The 17877-nt window shown below is 42.9% G+C and overlaps 1 protein-coding gene across 1 annotated transcript in view; it reads left to right on the top strand.

Annotated features, from left to right (window-relative positions):
* The window catches only part of LOC100564865 (cytochrome P450 2C31), a 52873-nt gene extending 37831 nt beyond the window's left edge, over positions 1 to 15042 (top strand). Inside the window, exons 8-9 of the mRNA XM_062968742.1 lie at positions 6956 to 7097; positions 12386 to 15042. Of these exons, the coding sequence (XP_062824812.1) occupies positions 6956 to 7097; positions 12386 to 12567 (324 nt within the window). The 3' untranslated portion in view covers positions 12568 to 15042. The remainder of the gene's footprint in view (positions 1 to 6955; positions 7098 to 12385) is intronic.
* The last annotated feature ends 2835 nt before the right edge of the window (positions 15043 to 17877 follow it).

Below are 17877 nucleotides of genomic sequence, written 5' to 3'. Positions count from 1 at the left end.
GAGGAAAGAGCAAACCAACTTAAATATATAAAACAAGATTATTTCCAAAATGCGAACAAGCCGGGAAGATGGTTGGCGAGGAGGTTACGAAAAAAAAGAGAAGCTACTGTGGTGACAAAATTAAAGGAGGCAGATAAGATATACACTCAAGAGGAAGAAATAAGGAACAATTTTGCAAAATTTTACAAAAAATTGTATCAGGACGAACAGATAAATAAAGAAAGGATAACAGAATATATAGGACAATGTAACATACAAAGAATCTCAGAAGAACAGAGAGAAGAATTGAATAAAGAGATCACAGAAGGAGAGATAATAAAAGCTATAAAAAGTATGAAAACGAACAAAGCCCCAGGCCCAGATGGACTAACGGCGATCTATTACAAAACCTTCCAAAACGAGATAACCCCCTATTTGAAGAAAATTATGAGCGAAATAAGACAACAAAAGAAAATGCCAAGCACATGGAAAGAAGCAAACATATGCCTAATACATAAAGAGAATTCGGACCCAGAAAATGTTAAAAATTACAGGCCGGTATCATTATTAAACGTAGACTATAAAATATTTAGTAACGTGATTGCGGAAAGGTTCAAAAGATTTCTAAAAGACTGGGTAAAGGAAGATCAAACAGGCTTCTTGCCGGACAGACACCAAAAAGAAAATGTAAGAACAGTTATAGACTTGATAGAATATTATGAAATAAACAATCAGAAAGAGGTAATGCTTCTCGCGCTGGATGCGGAGAAAGCATTCGATAATGTCAATTGGAACTTCGTTAAGATGTTAATAAAAGAAATGGATATAGGATACTACTGCCAAAATATCATAGAAGCAATTTATGAAAAGCAAGAAACTAAGATAATTATAAATGGCCAAGAGACGAATAAAATAAAAATAGAAAAAGGTACCAGGCAGGGATGCCCACTATCCCCTCTAATATTTATACTAACACTAGAAATATTGCTGAATGAAATAAGAAAGGAAAAAGAACTAAAAGGAGCAACAATACAAGGAAAAGAATATAAAGTGAGGGCATATGCAGACGACCTAATCTGTATAATAGAGGAACCTCTTAAAAAATTAACAAAATGGATGGAAACAATCAATAAATTTGGTGAAGTAGCTGGATTCAAAATAAATATGGATAAGACAAAAGCAATCACAAAAAATATCACAAAGAAAAATCAGGAAAGAATAAAAGAAAAATGGAACATACAAGTATCAACAAAAATAAACTATCTGGGTATCATAATCACACCAAAAAATCTTCAACTGCTAGAAAACAACTATACGAAAAAATGGAAAGAAATAAAAAAAGAACTGGAAGCATGGGGGAAACTAAATTTATCTTTACTAGGAAGAGTTGCAAGTGTGAAAATGAACATTCTACCAAAAATGATATTTCTCTTTCAGAATTTGCCAATAATAAGGAATCAAAAAATAATAAATGGATGGAAAAGAGATTTAATGAAGTATATATGGCAGGGGAAAAAAGCAAGAATAAATTATAAGAATATGATAGAAGAAAAAAATAAAGGAGGGCTAGCAATGGTGGACTTGAAATTATACTTTGAAGCAAGCGCTCTGGCGTGGTTTAGAGATTGGGCTAAAATGGAGAAAGACAAAATATTAACTCTGGAGGGGATAGGATTAAGATCAGGTTGGCATTCGTATATATGGTACGAAAAAGAAAAGAAAGAAAAAAATTTTGGAAACCATTTCGTAAGATCAGCGATTTTGAAGATATGGATGAAGTATAAGAGCAGGCTATGCAATAAAATACCACTCTGGTTGTCACCACTTGAAGCGGTCCAGCGGAGAGAAATGGGATGGAGGCGGTGGCCGAGATATAAGGAACTAGTGGAAAAGAAGGAAGGAGAATGGAAATTGAAGTCACAACAAGAGATGCATAAAATAGATAAGAACATATCCTGGTTCCAGTACTGGCAAGTAAAAGAAAAATTCACAAAGGATAAAAGCTTTGGATTTGCAGAGGGGGAAACGTTTTGGGACAAAATAATGATATCAGGAAAGAAAATAATAGCCAAGATTTATAAAAAATTATTGGAGTGGGATACAGAAAGGGAAAATACAAAGAAATATCAAGAAAAATGGTCAAAAAACATAGGAAGAGAAATAAGGAAAGAGGAATGGGAGGAAATCTGGAGAAAGAAACTGAAATACACATGCGCAATTGACTTAAAGGAAAACTGGATAAAGATGGCTCACAGATGGTACTGGACGCCGAAGAAATTGGGGAAATGCTACAAAAACGTGAATACGAAATGTTGGAAATGCGGAGAAAGAGAAGGAACACTATTCCATATATGGTGGACATGCAAGGAAGCAGAAAAATACTGGGGGAAAATAAGAAAAAGATTACAAGAAATGCTAGAAATAAGAATTCCATTAAAACCAGAGATCTTTCTATTAGGAATAACGGATCAAAAATTTGGGAAAAATAAAGACAAACTACTTTTCCTAATGACTACAGCAGCTAGGATATGTTTCGCAAAGAGATGGAAAGAAAAACGAATCCCAGAAGAGGAAGAATGGATAATAAGAATTATGGAAATTAGAAATATGGATAGACTCACATATTTATTATCAAAAAATAAAGGAGAAGCAATAAGAGAGACAGATTGGAGTCAAATCACCAATTACTTAAATAAAGAATATGGAAAATAGAACAAGGAGAAAAGAATAAGGATAAAATCACCAACAAAAGGACAATATAATAGGACAGGAGGACGTAGAAGAAAGAGATGGAAAATTAAGTAAGGGATAAGACAAGACCCTCAAGGAAGATGATCGGAAGTCACTCAAGATTTTAATCTCTTTTTTTTTTTTTTTTTTTTTTCTCTTTCCCCCGACTTCTCTCTCTTTTGGTGGGGTCTTTCCCTGCGGGCTCCCTATTGGTCTATCCCCATCATCACCCCTCCCCCCCCCCCCCACCCGAACCCTCAGTCTTGAGACCCAGTATAGAATTTTAACATGTATATAAAACTCAATAAAGATTATTAAAAAAAAAAAAAAAAGAATTGAAGCTTACCTAATACATTTTCATTTACACTTTGTAAACCTCGGAAGCCTCCCAAAGTCAGTTGGATTTTCAGCACAAGGAAGCAAAGCAAAGCCAAAAAGGCTGCCTTTCCACTTTAAATGAATGGCCTCTTGCCATGAGGAGAGGGAGACAGCAGGGAGAAAGTAGAGTTTGCTGAGAAAGAAAGCACAGGATTCTCTAAGATACAGTTTGGGAAGGTGGGGAGCCCTATGGCAGAGAATGTAGAAGGCCCTGCCCTGAACTACATTTCCCAGAATTCTGCCCAGCATCAGGAAGCCCCAGTCAGGAGAAGAAGGGATGTGTTCCTCCATCGCACCTGCAGCCAGAGTTACATTGAATGGTTGAATCTGCAAAGAGGAGGATTGGCTGAGACTTCCAGTAAGTAGTACATCTCTGTGTTGTGCTGGGAAGAAATTGCTTTTTTGAAGTTCTATTGGTTAACATAAGAGAGGTATTCATTGAGATAGCTGGTATGGCTGTTTAAAAAAAGTTTTTATCCATTTTTTTAAAAAAAATCCTTAAAATCATGAGATATTTCTTAAAGTTGCAGGGAATGATCGCCTGTTCTCTTGTGTACAATTTTTTTTAAAGATGTTGTTTATAAAAAGTTTTACTATTCCCCAAAAATGTATGGATAAGTGAAATGTACTGAAACTTGGTGGACTAACAGTGGAAAACGTGTTCTATCACTGTAGCAAATTTCACCCCAATAGCTGTAAAAATGAGGGAGGGAAGAGCCCCTGAATTTCCTCCACTGCGCAATTACAATAACAAGAATAGTAACAAAAGTTGTCACTCTCAATGTAGTAACAAAATTTTCACTAATTATACTTTAGAAACACTTCCGAAATCAAACACCAGCAAACCGTAATTTTGTAATGAATTTTGAAACACTTTAATTGATTGCCCATGCCTAAAATCTAATGCAACTGTGAATCAACTGTGTTCTTTATGCACTGACAAAAACATTATTATTATTTATTATTATTATTATTATTATTATTATTATTATTATTATTATTATTATTTTATTATGACAAAGCAAAAAAGAGAGATATGCTGGATATCACAAAATCACAAGTCGAACACTTCCCAAGTGTCTAGGACTGTGTGATGTATTTTCGGATGATGAGCGCAGATCCCAGTAGGGTGGCCTTTTGCAGTTGGCAATCGTAATTGTGTCAATGTCTATTGTTTCCAAATGTCGGCTGAGATCTTTTGGCACAGCACCCAATGTGCCCATCACCATCGGGACCACCTGTACTGGTTTCTGCCAGAGTCTTTGAAGTTCAATCTTGAGGTCCTGACAGCGCTGAGTTTTTCCTGTTTTTCGTCAATGTGACTGTCACCTGGCATGGCAACATCAATAATCCAAACCTTTTTCTTTTCTACAACTGTGATATCTGGCGTGTTGTGTTCCAGAACTTTGTCAGTCTGGATTCGGAAGTCCCACAGTATCTTTGCGTGCTCATTTTCCAATACTTTTGCAGGTTTGTGATCCCACCAGTTCTTTACTGCTGGGAGGTGGTACTTGAGGCAAAAGTTCAAATGAATCATTTGGCCCACGTGGTTGTGTCTCTGTTTGTAGTCTGTCTGTCTGTGCGATTTTCTTACAGCAGCTGAGGATATGATCAATGGCTTCGTCGGTTTCCTTGCACAGTCTGCATTTTGGGTCATCAGCTGATTTTTCGATCTTGGCCTTAATTGCATTTGTCCTGATTACTTGCTCCTGGGCTGCAAGGATCAGGCCTTCTGTCTCCTTGTTCAGGGTCCCATTCGTGAGCCAGAGCCAGGTCTTCTCTTTATCAGCTTTTCCTTCAATTTTGTCAAAGAACTTTCCATGCAATGTTTTGTTGTGCCAGCTGTCAGCTCTAGTTTGTAGTGCGGTGTTCTTGTACTGATTTTATGTCCACTGTGCTTTGAGGAGTTTCTGATTTTTGACTTTAATCAAAGCAGGTTCTTCACTTTGCTTTACATATTCTGCCAAGGCATGTTCTTCTTCTTTGACTGCTTGTTTTACTTGTAAGAGTCCTCTGCCACCAGATCTTCTAGGCAGATATAGCCGGTCAACATCACTGTGAGGGTGCAGTGAATGATGGATGGTCATGAGTTTTCTTGTTTTTCTGTCCAAATTGTCCAGTTCCACCTGTGTCCAATTTATAATGCCAGCAGTATATCTTATGACAGGTATGGCCCAGGTGTTTATGGCCTTGATGGTGTTGCCTCCATTGAGCTTGCTTTTGAGAATTTTTCTGACTCTTTGTGTGTATTCTTTGCTGACCACAGTTTTCACATGTTCATGCTTGATGTTGTCTAGCTGTAATATGCCCAGATATTTATAGGCCTCTGGCTGGTGACACTTTATTGTTTGGCCATTAGGCATATTTATGCCCTCACTTTCAATGATTTTTCCTTTCTTCAATGCCACTGTCGAACATTTGTCCAAACCAAACTCCATGCTGATTATTATTCTTATCCTCTGCTACAGAATCGGAGGACTTGTAGTTGGAGCCTTTTCTGCCAAAGTCTGCTGAAACTACAGCTCTCATGATCCCATAGCATTGAGCCATGGCATTTAAATTGGTATAAATCTGCATTCCTTATAATGTGTAAATGCACCCTGTGATTTACTTGGTTTGACACCACTGTAAACAACCATGCATGCCTTCTCACCCCTTCTTAGATTCCCTGCATCCAGAGGCATGGCCTCCTCTCTCATGAGACATGAACCAAACAGACATAATAGGCCTATAAGGGACATGGCTTGCTTTGTTTTACATCAATTAGGAACATAATTCGAGCTGCACATTCCCGCTAAATTAACAATCTTGCTTTGTGTGTTGTCAAAGGCTTTCATGGCCGGGATCACAGGGTTGTTGTATGTCTTTCGGGCTGTGTGGCCATGTTCCAGAAGCATTCTCTCCTGACGTTTCGCCCACATCTATGGCAGGCATCCTCAGAGGTTGTGAGGTATGGATAAACTAAATGAGGAAAGGAAAGAATATATATCTGTGTAAAGTCCAAGGTGTGGCAAGAGTTCTTTGTCACTGGGAGCCAGCATTAACATTTCAGTTAATCACCCTAATTAGCATTGGAGATGTTTTGTCCCTTGCCTGGGGGCATCCTTTGTTCAGCCAAGCCTTCATTGTGTTGGTTCCCATCTACTGTTTTGATTTTGGAGTTTTGTAATACTGGTAGCCAGATTGTGTTCATTTTCATGGTTTCTTCCTTTCTGTTGAAGTTGTCCACATGCTTGTGGATTTCAATGGCTTCTCTGTGTAGTCTGACATGATAGTTGTTGGAATGGTCCAGCATTTTTGTGTTCTCAAATAGTATCCGGTGTCCAGGCTGGTTTATCAAATACTCTGCTATGGCTGATTTCTCTAGTTGAATTAGTCTGCAGTGCCTTTCATGTTCTTTGACTCTTGTTTGGGCAATGCTGCGTTTGGTGGTCCCTATGTAGACTTGTCCACAGCTGCATGGTATCCGGTAGACTCCTGCAGAAGGTTTGACTGAACAAAGGATGCCCCCAGGCAAGGGACAAAACATCTCCAATGCTAATTAGGGTGATTAACTGAAACATTAATGCTGGCTCCCAGTGACAAAGGACTCTTGCCACACCTTGGACTTTACACAGATATATATTCTTTCCTTTCCTCACTTAGTTTATCCATACCTCACAACCTCTGAGGATGCCTGCCATAGATGTGGGCGAAACGTCAGGAGAGAATACTTCTGGAACATGGCCACACAGCCCGAAAGACATACAACAATCTTGCTTTGGTCCATTTAGCCATTACCTGACCCCAATCATCCACCTTCCCAGATTTTGCAATTCCAAAGTCTTCATGTGTTGATTATTGTCTCTCCAAATGCAATACTCTGCAGGGCACCAAGATTTTTCCTGTTCTGACCTCAGTGCTGCATGATGGCAAGGAGTTTCCTAACCCCACAGAGTTTGACCCAGGGCACTTCTTGAATGAAGATGGGACCTTCAGGAAGAGCGACTACTTCATGCCCTTTTCGATGGGTAAGACCCTCTCTTCTCCCCATTGGGCAGCAACCTTGGACATCAGGTGGTCAAGCAGTTCTTTAGGTTTCTGGGTTGCCCATTGTTGAGGAAAAGTCTCTGTGGTCCTCCCAGTAGTGGCTTCCACTGGACCATGACATGATGGTGAGATATGGATTGCATCAGCCCAAAGAGAGCTCCCAGTTGACATTTTTTCATAAAAACCTGGAGATTTACTACCATAGTGTCCAAAGTAGCCTTTCCTTGTGTTGGACCTTTGTCTTGTGTATGATGGAAAGAATGTCGGAAATGAAGTGTTGTGTGGTTTTCAGGCTGTATGGCCGTGTTTTAGCAGCATTTTCTTCGAATATTTTGCCTGAATCTGTGGCTGACTGGCATCTTCAGAGGATAATAATAATAATAATAATAATAATAATAATAATAATAATAATAACTTTATTTTTATACCCCGCCCCATCTCCCCAGTGGGGACTCGGAGCGGCTTACATGGGGACAAAGGCCGAAACATACAACAATAAAATGATAAAACAATCATTCCAACAGTAAAACATCAATATCAATAAAACCATCATAGAAATCAACATACAGCATAAAGTATTAAAAACAGGAGACTAAAACAAGGATCTGGGCCAAAGTGCAGAATATATCAAAATGGGAGAGGTAGTTTCTCAGTCAAAATAGTACATAAAGTGCAAAATAGTAGTGGCAGAAAATCCTATAGTTGGATGGGCAGATAGTTCAACCTAATAATTAATCGTCGAAGGCCTTTTGGAAGAGCCAGGTTTTTAGGCTCTTCCGGAAGGAGAGGAGGGTAGGGGCCTGCCTGATCTCCCTGGGGAGCGAGTTCCAAAGCCGGGGGGCCACGACGGAGAAGGCCCTCTCTCTTGTCCCCACCAACCGCGACTGCGAAGGTGGTGGGAGCGAGAGGAGGGCCTCCCCCGAACAGCGAAGAGAATGTGCGGGTTCATAGGGGGAGATGTGGTCTCTAAGGTAGGTGGGTCCCAAACCGTTTAGGGCTTTGTAGGTGATAACCTGCACCTTGAATTGGGCCCGGAAAGTAAACGGCAGCCAGTGGAGCTCCTTAAACAGAGGCGTTGAACGCGCCCTGTAATTCACTCCAGTTAGAAACCTGGCTGCCGGTCGCTGTACTAGTTGTAATTTCTGGGCCGTCTTCAAAGGCAGCCCCACATAGAGCGCATTGCAATAGTCCAGTCTAGAGGTAACTAAGGCATGGACCACCATGGTCAGATCAGACTTCTCGAGGTATGGTCGCAGCTGGCGCACAAGTTTTAATTGTGCAAAGGCCCTCCCGGCCGCAGCCGACACCTGAGCCTCAAGCGTCAGCCCCGAATCCAGGAAGACCCCCAAGCTGCGGACCTGCGCCTTCAGGGGGAGTGCAACCCCGTCCAGCACAGGTTGCCACCCAATACCCCGATCAGACGTACGACTGACCTGGAGGACCTCTGTCTTGTCAGGAGTAAGTCTCAGCTTGTTCGCCCTCATCCAGGCCAACACAGCGGCCAGACACTGGTCCAGAATCTGAGGGGCTTCCTTGGATTTTGGTGGAAAAGAGTAGTAGAGTTGGGTGTCATCCGCGTAGAGATGGCACCGTACTCCAAAACTCTGGATGACCTCACCCAGCGGTTTCATGTAGATGTTAAAAAGCATGGGGGACAGAATAGAACCTTGCGGGACCCCAGAGGTCAATGGCCAGGGGTCCGAGCAGGTGTCCCCCAGCCTCACCATCTGGGAACGGCCCTCCAGGAAGGACTAGAGCCACTGTTGAACAGTACCCCCAAGGCCCATCCCAGAGAGCCGCCCCAGAAGGATACCATGGTCGATGGTATCGAAAGCCGCTGAGATGTCCAAGAGAACCAGCAGGGTCACACTCCCCCTGTCCAGCTCCCTGCGGAGGTCATCCACCAAGGCGACCAAAGCCGTCTCAGTACTGAAACCAGGCCTGAAGCCAGACTGCGATTGGTCCAGAAAATCCGTATCTTCCAAGAAACCCTGGAGCTTTACTACCATCAGATCCTCTGAAGATGCCAGCCACAGATGCAGGAGAACTGTCAGGAGAAAATGCTGCTAGACACGGCAATACAGCCACACAAAACCCCATTGATTTTGGCCATGAAAGTCTTTGGCAACACAATCTAAGAAGTCCTCCTCTGCTGTCCCATGAGTGTTGTGATATCCATTGTGTACCAGGTGAAGACCATTTGCAAATATAGACCCAGGAAATCATACAGTTGGAAGGCTCTGTGAGGACCATCATGTTCAACTTGTTGCTATTTAGGAATACACAATTACAGCACTCCAACTTCCAAGGATGTTGTTGTGGGGGTCTACTATTGGGAAGAACATCCTCATTGAAAGAGCTGTTGAACAGTGGAATTCACTGCCTAGTGTGTGTGGTGGAGGCTCCTTCTTTGCAGGTTTCAAAACAGAAGTCGGATGGCCATCTGGCCGAGGTGCTTTGATTGTGCTTTTCCTGCCTGGTAGAGGGTTGTACTAGATGGTCATGTGGTGTATTCAAACTCCAAGATTCTAACATTCTAAACCTCTCACTCTTCTCTAAACTAAACATTTCTAAATTTCTTGGCTTGCTCCTCATAAGGTTTGGTTTCCAGATTGTTATCGAGCAATTTAGAGTGAAATCCAAGCTGTGGGTTAAGCCTGGTGAGAAAAAGAAGCCAGTAATTTCCAGAATATAACTCACCAAGTCAAAGCAGAAGCCACCGAGGAATTTTATGTAATTTCAGCTGAAAGTGATGCCAGCCTGCGATAGTTTGCCAAAAATAGACTGAGATACATAACATAGCAAAGTGTGTACATTTATGCAGTTTTCAGGTTCAAAATTCCCACCGCCCCTGGCTGGACCCAGCCTTGTTGTGATTGGCAGGGACTCCCTGGAGAGGTGGGAGCTTGACATGCCTCGGCCAATGAGAGAGCACCGCCTGCCTGTGACGTATCTCCCTGGCTGGCCAATGGGGGAGAGGGAGGTGCAGCAGCAGGAGAAACAAAGGCAATCAAATGTTGATGAAAGGATTAATGAGTGACCCTCATTAAATGGTCCAGTGAGTGCCCCAGGGCCCTGCTAACTGGACCTCCCTATTGATATACTGATTGGAATAACAAGTCCCTTGGATGGGAGTCTGACACCTGGATGTCAGTCCTATTGTCAAAAGAGCATCAGCATCAGAAATCTTAATGGGATTAAAATGATTCAGAGTTCAAGGAAGGGAGATAACTTTGTTTTGATGGCTGTGGCTTACCCTAGCCTCCTCGCAGAGGAGGTAAGCCATTTAGGTGAATGATTGGATTGTCCAAAGGTTGCATCATTCACAAATGGCCTGGCATCGCCCTCCAAAGTTTGAGAAAGAGTCAATTGTTTTATTTCCAGATGGTGAACATAGTAATCCATGTTTGTAGAATATGGTCTGAGGCAGACTGGTGGTACCCAGGTCAGGATGGTGTGCTGGTCAAAAGTTCACATCAGGGTCACAGTGCTTCTTTATAAAGGGGCAAGATATCATAAAGTATAATAATAATAAAAAACACATGTGGGATTCACAATGGGGGAGAAAGACAAGATCCATCATCCCCATGTGTTGGGAGACAGAGGCAGGTAGACTCATGGGGCTTTCAGAGGGCTTCAATCTCCCCTGTGTTTCCCATGAGGGATAAAGAGAGGAATCCCATAGGTTTTGCAACAGCTAATTAGGCAAAAAGGCTTTTGGGGTTCCCCTAGAACTGGGAGATGGTGCAAGGGATACAAGGGCTTAATGCAGGAGGGGAAAATGAATGGCAAGGGAAAGATTATAAAGCATGTTTTCTTGAATTATTTATTTACAGTATTTATATTCCACCCTTCTCATCCTGAAGGGGACTCAAGGCGGATCACATTGTACACATACAAGGCAAACATTCAGTGCCATATGAACATAGAGACAGAGACAGAGGCAATTTAACCTCCTCCAGCTTCCAACTTCCTGAGGATATGCTCGATTTGGCCACAGGGGGAGCAGCTGCTTCATCATCCACTGTGATGCCGACTTCCTCATTCCAAACGGCAGCTGGACGATTTTTGTGGTGTAGTAAATTTAATTCAATTAGCCTCCCCACATAGTGGTACCTAAATTTCTTACTTGATAGATGCAAGTATCTTTCAGGTTGCTTAGGTCAACCATGAGCAGGGGCTATTTTTTTATTTTAATTCTCAGGCGCTCACTCCGACACTGGCTGGCCTTGAACTCATGACCTCTTGGTCATAGTGATTTATCGCAGCTGGCTCCTAACCAGCCTGTGCCACAGCCCGGCCAGGTTAACCTCTAGCCTAGATATGTAAATGTTTCTCAGCTCAAAAGGGAGTCCCTTTGTTTGTGAGTCATTGACTGAGATGGGAAACAATTAGAAGAGTTGTTTATTCTTTGGCCCAGGTGTGGCTCGGATGGAAAAAGTCAAATAACTTTTGTGACATGGTTTCCAGTAATGAATTTGTTACCTTCTGCTATAAATATATGAAATATAGGACATAAAACCTTTAATAAACGTACACACTATCTGACATGAAAAGGGTCCTTGTTGTTGGTGCCTTTGCAAATTGACCAAGACTTAACCCTTATTATCTAGCCTGATGCCCTTGTCCTTAGCAAAACTATAAGTTACTATATTTTATTGGGGGGTCACCTTATTTATTTATTTATTTATTTACAGTATTTATATTCCGCCCTTCTCATCCCGAAGGGGACTCAGGGCAGATCACATTATGTACATATAGGGCAAACATTCAATGCCCATAAACACATCGAACTGAGACAGAGACAACAGACAGACAGACGCAGAGGCAATTTAACCTTCTCCTGAGGGGATGTTCGATTCTGGCCACAGGGGGGAGCAGCTGCTTCATCATCCACTCTGATGGCACTTCCTCACTTCCTCATTCCAACGTTGTAAATTAGTTAAACTTGCCTACCCACTTTTATAAGTGTTACCTTATTTCCTACTTGATAGATGCAACTATCTTTCAGGTTGCTAAGTCAGCAACAAGCAGGGACTATATATTTAGTTTTTTAAATTGACGGGTGCTCACCCCGCCACGGGCTGGCCTCGAATTCATGACCTCATGGTCAGAGTGATTTATTGCAGCAGCTGTTTACCAGCCTGCACCACAGCTCGGCCCCACCTTTGACTTCAACTTCAAGACTATACTCTGTTGAGTGCAACTTACAGCTCCCTTTATGATCCCTTTCCCTGTTTCTCCCATTCCTTCCTGGGTCTCCTTGCAGGCAAACGGTTGTGTGTTGGAGAAGGCCTGACCCGCATGGAGCTCTTCTTGTTCTTCACCTCCATCATCCAGAACTTCAAGCTGAAACCCATCACAGACCCCAAGGACATTGATGTCACACCTCTGGTGAAACCATTCGGCAGATTCTCCCGACCCTATGAGTTCTGTGTTATCCCTCGCTGAAAAGCTCCTGTCTGGGAAAGAGATGCCCTGGGAAAGCCAGGGGCCACTGCACAAACTCAGCTTTCGCTTCTTTGTGAAACAACTATCCTAGACTTTCTTTAGAGATGCCTGAAAGGCATTCCAGCCTCAAGTGAAAAGATAATTTTGTATTATGGCCGAAGGAGTCTAAGTGGGGTTTAACTTGCTCAATTATGAAATATTATTTTAGTCTCTTTAACTTAGTCTCTGATTTTGCATGCTGACATTCCAGACAGCTATATTCCTCCATCTAGACTATTTTTAATGCTTTGCTTTTCAAAACTATTTTTGTGTTCTGTCATGACTTTTCTATGATTCTATGGTCATATGTGTGTGTAGTGAATATGAAGAAGTCTTATGGCAGGAATGTATAATCAGGAAACAATAAATGTTCATTGGCCCAGAGTAGTGGAAAAGGAAAGTAAGCCTTTTATCTCACTGCATTACACGAAATTAGTGTGATTTATGATCCTGGATACAATTAATATATAAGCTTTTATATATGTAAACACAGGTAACTCTTCCAGTTTTGACAAGCAGATTAGTAATGGCATCACTTCTGTGCATTAGCAATAAAGGACCTTTGGAAATAAATCCCCTGCCCAACATAACGGGTAGGATAGTTGCAGCAGCAGGCGCTCTTTCCATCTGCCACCATGCCCAGGCTCCTTTGCCCCATGAGACTCTGGGCTTTGAATGCATAGATCCGCCCTACCAAACGGGAGCAAACCGGATTGGTCCAATAAGGGTGGACCTGATTGAAACCCTGTTTACTTAGTTCTGCTAGCCAGAGATAAATTCTGGTGCTCCAGCTCCTCTGGCTCGGTTGCCTTTGTTGGGGAAATGTCCCAGAATAGTAGAGCATCCAATAAATACATAAAAACAGGATCCTTAATTGAGCAGTCAGTTCACAGCAAGCAGAAAAGTGAAGTGTTGTGGTTGGAAAATAATGCTGGGTGTAGGAGGCAAAGAGTTCTATCTTTAAAGTTACAAAAATGTTTATTGAAAAATAAGAACTACATTTCTTGATAGGAAACAATTGGGTCTAAGCTTCTCTCCAATTCCATAACTTCTAAGTTCCAAGGCAAGAGGAAAACCTCCAAACAATACATCTGTTCAAACACACAGAGTAGGGAGAGGTCAGAATGCAAGCATGGGAAGAGTAGAAGTCTTAAGCGAAGGCATGCAACCTGAAGGGGATCCGTTCTACACCACCAGTCAGATGGGAGCAAATAGATATGTTTCAACTGACTTTCATGAGTCAGGATTGAAGGGAATCCTTCAGTCTATTCTAAAGCTAGCTAACTGTTCCTCATTGAGGACTGCAGACTTGGGTGGGGAGGAGTTGAATTCTGACAGCCCTTGAGCTCTTGAAGGTGAAAGACCAGTGGAGCAAGCGGTCTAAAGCCGGACTGTGATGGATCCAGAAAATCCCTCCCAACAGACCATCATAAAGCCTCTGTTCAAATACCTACAGAGAAGGATGCTCCACTGGACTCCCAGGGAGTATATGCATCAGCAAAGTTGGAAGAGAATCCCAAAGGGCATCTAGTCCAAAGGACATACACAATAAAATAAACAACAACTGGATGACCATCCAGCCTCTGTTTAACAACCTACAAAGAGACTTGTTCAAGTGTCGGTACTATTGTAACTTTTATAATTTAAAAAATTAGTTGATTGAGTTACAATAAATATATTGTACAAAAGGCAAGCTTCAATTAACTGTTTTAACCTCTGCCCGACCCTTGGGCAGAGTCGACAACCCTGGAATTTCCTCCAACACCTAAAGCCGAAGGCGCAGCAAGGACAATTACTAGCTGGACATGATTTGCCTGCAGCTAAACTGATGGCCTTATGACTGTTATCTGAGATTCCTCTTCTGTGGGACATGAGCCATCAAGCAGATAAAGCCACGGACAGAAGGAATATGATTACTCTGACATTCCCAATAGACATTTGAAGACCCACGCTTTGTTTGTTCAGTCTGGGAATGTACATACGTAATTGCCACCCATTGTCACCAGCATCCTGGATTTGGCATTTGCCCAAGCCATCATTCCTACACCCGGATGTTCATTGTTTCTGAAATTCCGGCTTGAGCTTCCAGAAGGGGTACAGCTTCCTGGGAGCCCTCTCTGCCCCAAGACACACCTCACACAGCTGATTGGCAGCCCCAAGGCTTTCCTGCCAACTGGAGCTTGGACCTACCACAGTTCTAACTCACCTGAGCCCACCCCTTAACCAATCAGGAGCAGAGGAGGTGCCAGCCGGCTTCTAATGCCCGACCAATCAGGGATGGGGGAGGGAATTTCAAAACTCAACAATGTTAATGAATGGGGGTTTTACTGTATAAAAGTTACTGCATATCCCATAATGTTTATGATGTTTTGACATCCATTGTTGTACAGTACACCCCTTCTGCAGACTGAATAAAGCCTCTGTTGTTTGCCTTCACCTGGTGAGTCCCACTCTCTTTCCAGAACATTGGCAGTTAGTGATCTTGCCAGGCAATGGGCCCTCGTTTTCCGCTGTTGCAACCCAGCCACCAATGAGACACCTCTGCATCCAAAATAATGCTCAGCCAACAGGAAAGTAGTGAACTGAGTTAAAATTATTATAAAAATAAGTCATTTAGAAAAAACTAGTTCAAAATACATTCCAAAATAAAAACTAGAAAGGTATCTCTAAAGTATACATAAAAGGCAGAATCATGAATATATCCCAAATACTGGTTTCAAGGAACATTCCAAAATTCCGGTTACAGTCATAATATTCTTGATGCAGCAAACCATACAGATCACTATGAAAAGTGGAGCCAAAAACCCACAGAACTTAGAACAAAAGCTATATCTAACTCTCCAACTCCAAACTAAAAAACATGGCATGAAAGAAAGGCCCAAAATCTTCTATCCTGGAGCTTGTGAAAAACAGGATAACAATTCTCAAAGCTGACATAATAATAATAATAATAATAATAATAATAATAATAATAATAATGATGATGATGATGATGATGATGATGATGATGATGTTCTGGAACCAGGGCCGGCCGGAGATATTTTTTAATGGGAAGCGGGGGTGCTGAAAAGCGCCCCCGCCACCGGCCCCGCCTCCCGCGCCCTGGCCCCGCCCAGCGTGCCCTGGCCCCGCCTCCCACGCTGCGTGGGAGGCGGGGCCAGGGCGATTAGTGAGGGGGGCGGGGCCAGAGTTGGCCCCGCCCCCCGCCCAGCGTGCCCTGGCCCCGCCTCCCACGCAGCGTGGGTGGGGGGGCGGGGCCAGAGCTGGCTCCGCCTCCCACGCTACTCCCGCTCGCCCGTCTGGCCTTTTCTAGCAGGCCAGAAAGCAGCGGAGGTCCCTGTAGGCCGCGATTGCGGCCTGGAGGGACCTCCGCTGCTTTCTGGCCAGCTAGAAAAGGCCAGACGGGCCAGGGCACACTGGGCGGGAGGCGGGGCACCGTCAGGGCGGTGCCCCGCCTCCCGCCCAGCCTGACGGCGCCCCCCCGGGCCTGCGCCCGAGGCGGCGGCGTCAGGTGCCTCAATAGTGGGGCCGGCCCTGTCTGGAACACAGCACACCAGACATCACAGTTGTGGAAAATAAAAAGATTTGGATGTTGCCATCCCAGGTGACAGTCGCATTGATGAAAAACATCAGAAAAAACTCAGCCGCTATCAGGACCTCAAGATTGAACTTCAAAGACTCTGGCAGAAACCAGTGCAGGTGGTCCCGGTGGTGATGGGCATACTGGGTGCACTGCCAAAAGATCTCAGCCAGCATTTGGAAACAATAAACATTGACAAAATTACAATCTGAACTTAATTCTCAACATACTTCTAATTAACTCTGAAGACCAAAAGAGGTGGGAGTGAGAAACTAAACTAAACTGATTTGTTTTGACATTCCAAGGAAGGGAGGCAGAAGCAAACACAAAACTTAAAATCAGTGTAGTGGATACAGCAAAAATAACAACTATTCTATTACAAGTATTTGCTTGTAATTAGTTTTTCACCTGCTGGTATAGTCAGTTTTGCGGTGGCTACAGAGTCAAAAGCTTTTGTTTGCTGTGAACTTACTCTAATGCTGAAGAAGCGTAAGAAGGAGAAAGAAAGAAGGAAGGTATAAGAAACAACCAAGCAAGTCAGAGCTTGAAGTTCTGGGACACTTACAACTTAAAGAAAGTCAACACAAAGTTTGCTGACCACAGGGACAAGTTCCTGGCAAGTCTGTTGCACTGCTGCAGAAGGGGTCAGAATACCTCCAACCAGCCTTTCTGTTGCTGCCTTTGGAACTACTCGAGAGGAGACTGCAGCTTCAGGTCCCTTTCCAGCTGGGTGCGGAACATTTCTTGAATTAGGTAATTTTTATAGATTTTACTATTTTGCCATTTTAGTATCTTTTAATCTAGCATTTTAGTATCTTTAATCATTCAGTGGGAGCCATATTTTTTGGAAAAGGCACAAAGCACAGGAGAACCGACCCGTTCTGGTTTTGTTAACCTGAGAAGCTTTCAACCACTAGGATGGTTTCTAGAAGGGCCCAGCTACGCAAAGCCTCCATTATGAACACTGTGCCTAACCTAGTTCAGAAGTCAATTCTAGAATACTACGATCCAGCAAACACTGGGAAAGAACCAGAAGCAAGTGAACACCAGTTGGATCATGAATTCTTGAACTTGACTGCAATGGGCAGAGCGGGTACTTCAAAGACATTTTGTACAATAGCAGAGAAAATGGACGAGGACGTGTCTAGTGCTGGACTTTCCCTTAATGAAGGTGCTGCTAATTGGTCCATTGAACCAGGTTTGATGGAACTGATTCCTCCACCTCCATCAAAAAGACAATCGGCTGCTTACATAGCAATTATAAACACTCTCAAAGATAGGATTGGCAGACTTGACGTGATACCATCGGAGAACGCGATCCCCTCATTGCATGACCTCATCCGAGACCAATGCTTCCTAGTAGAGCAGGCAACAGAAAAGTTATTTCTGAGAATGGATATGCTGCAAAGGGAAGTGTCTGGCCTAAAAGCTACTATTGGAGCCTTGGTGGGTCTGGTAGAGCTCGGGATTCTGACTGCAGAACCTCCAGGAAATTGCCCCGGCCAAGAACGTGAGGACAGTATTGGATCACCAGATTGCAGAGCCGGACCTAGGTATTTTTCAAGTGTAGGAGAACAGAATTTTGGTGCCCCCACCAACCAATCACTGAAAAATAAAAGGGTTGGATAAAAGAAAATGTTGGATAATAAGGAGGGATTAAGGAAAAGCCTATTAAACATCAAATTACATTA

The sequence above is a fragment of the Anolis carolinensis genome, chromosome 1 (genome assembly GCF_035594765.1).
Source record: "Anolis carolinensis isolate JA03-04 chromosome 1, rAnoCar3.1.pri, whole genome shotgun sequence".
NCBI lineage: Eukaryota > Metazoa > Chordata > Lepidosauria > Squamata > Dactyloidae > Anolis > Anolis carolinensis.
The sequence above is the reverse complement of the archived record's forward strand: the minus strand, read 5'-3'. Positions and strand labels throughout refer to the sequence as shown.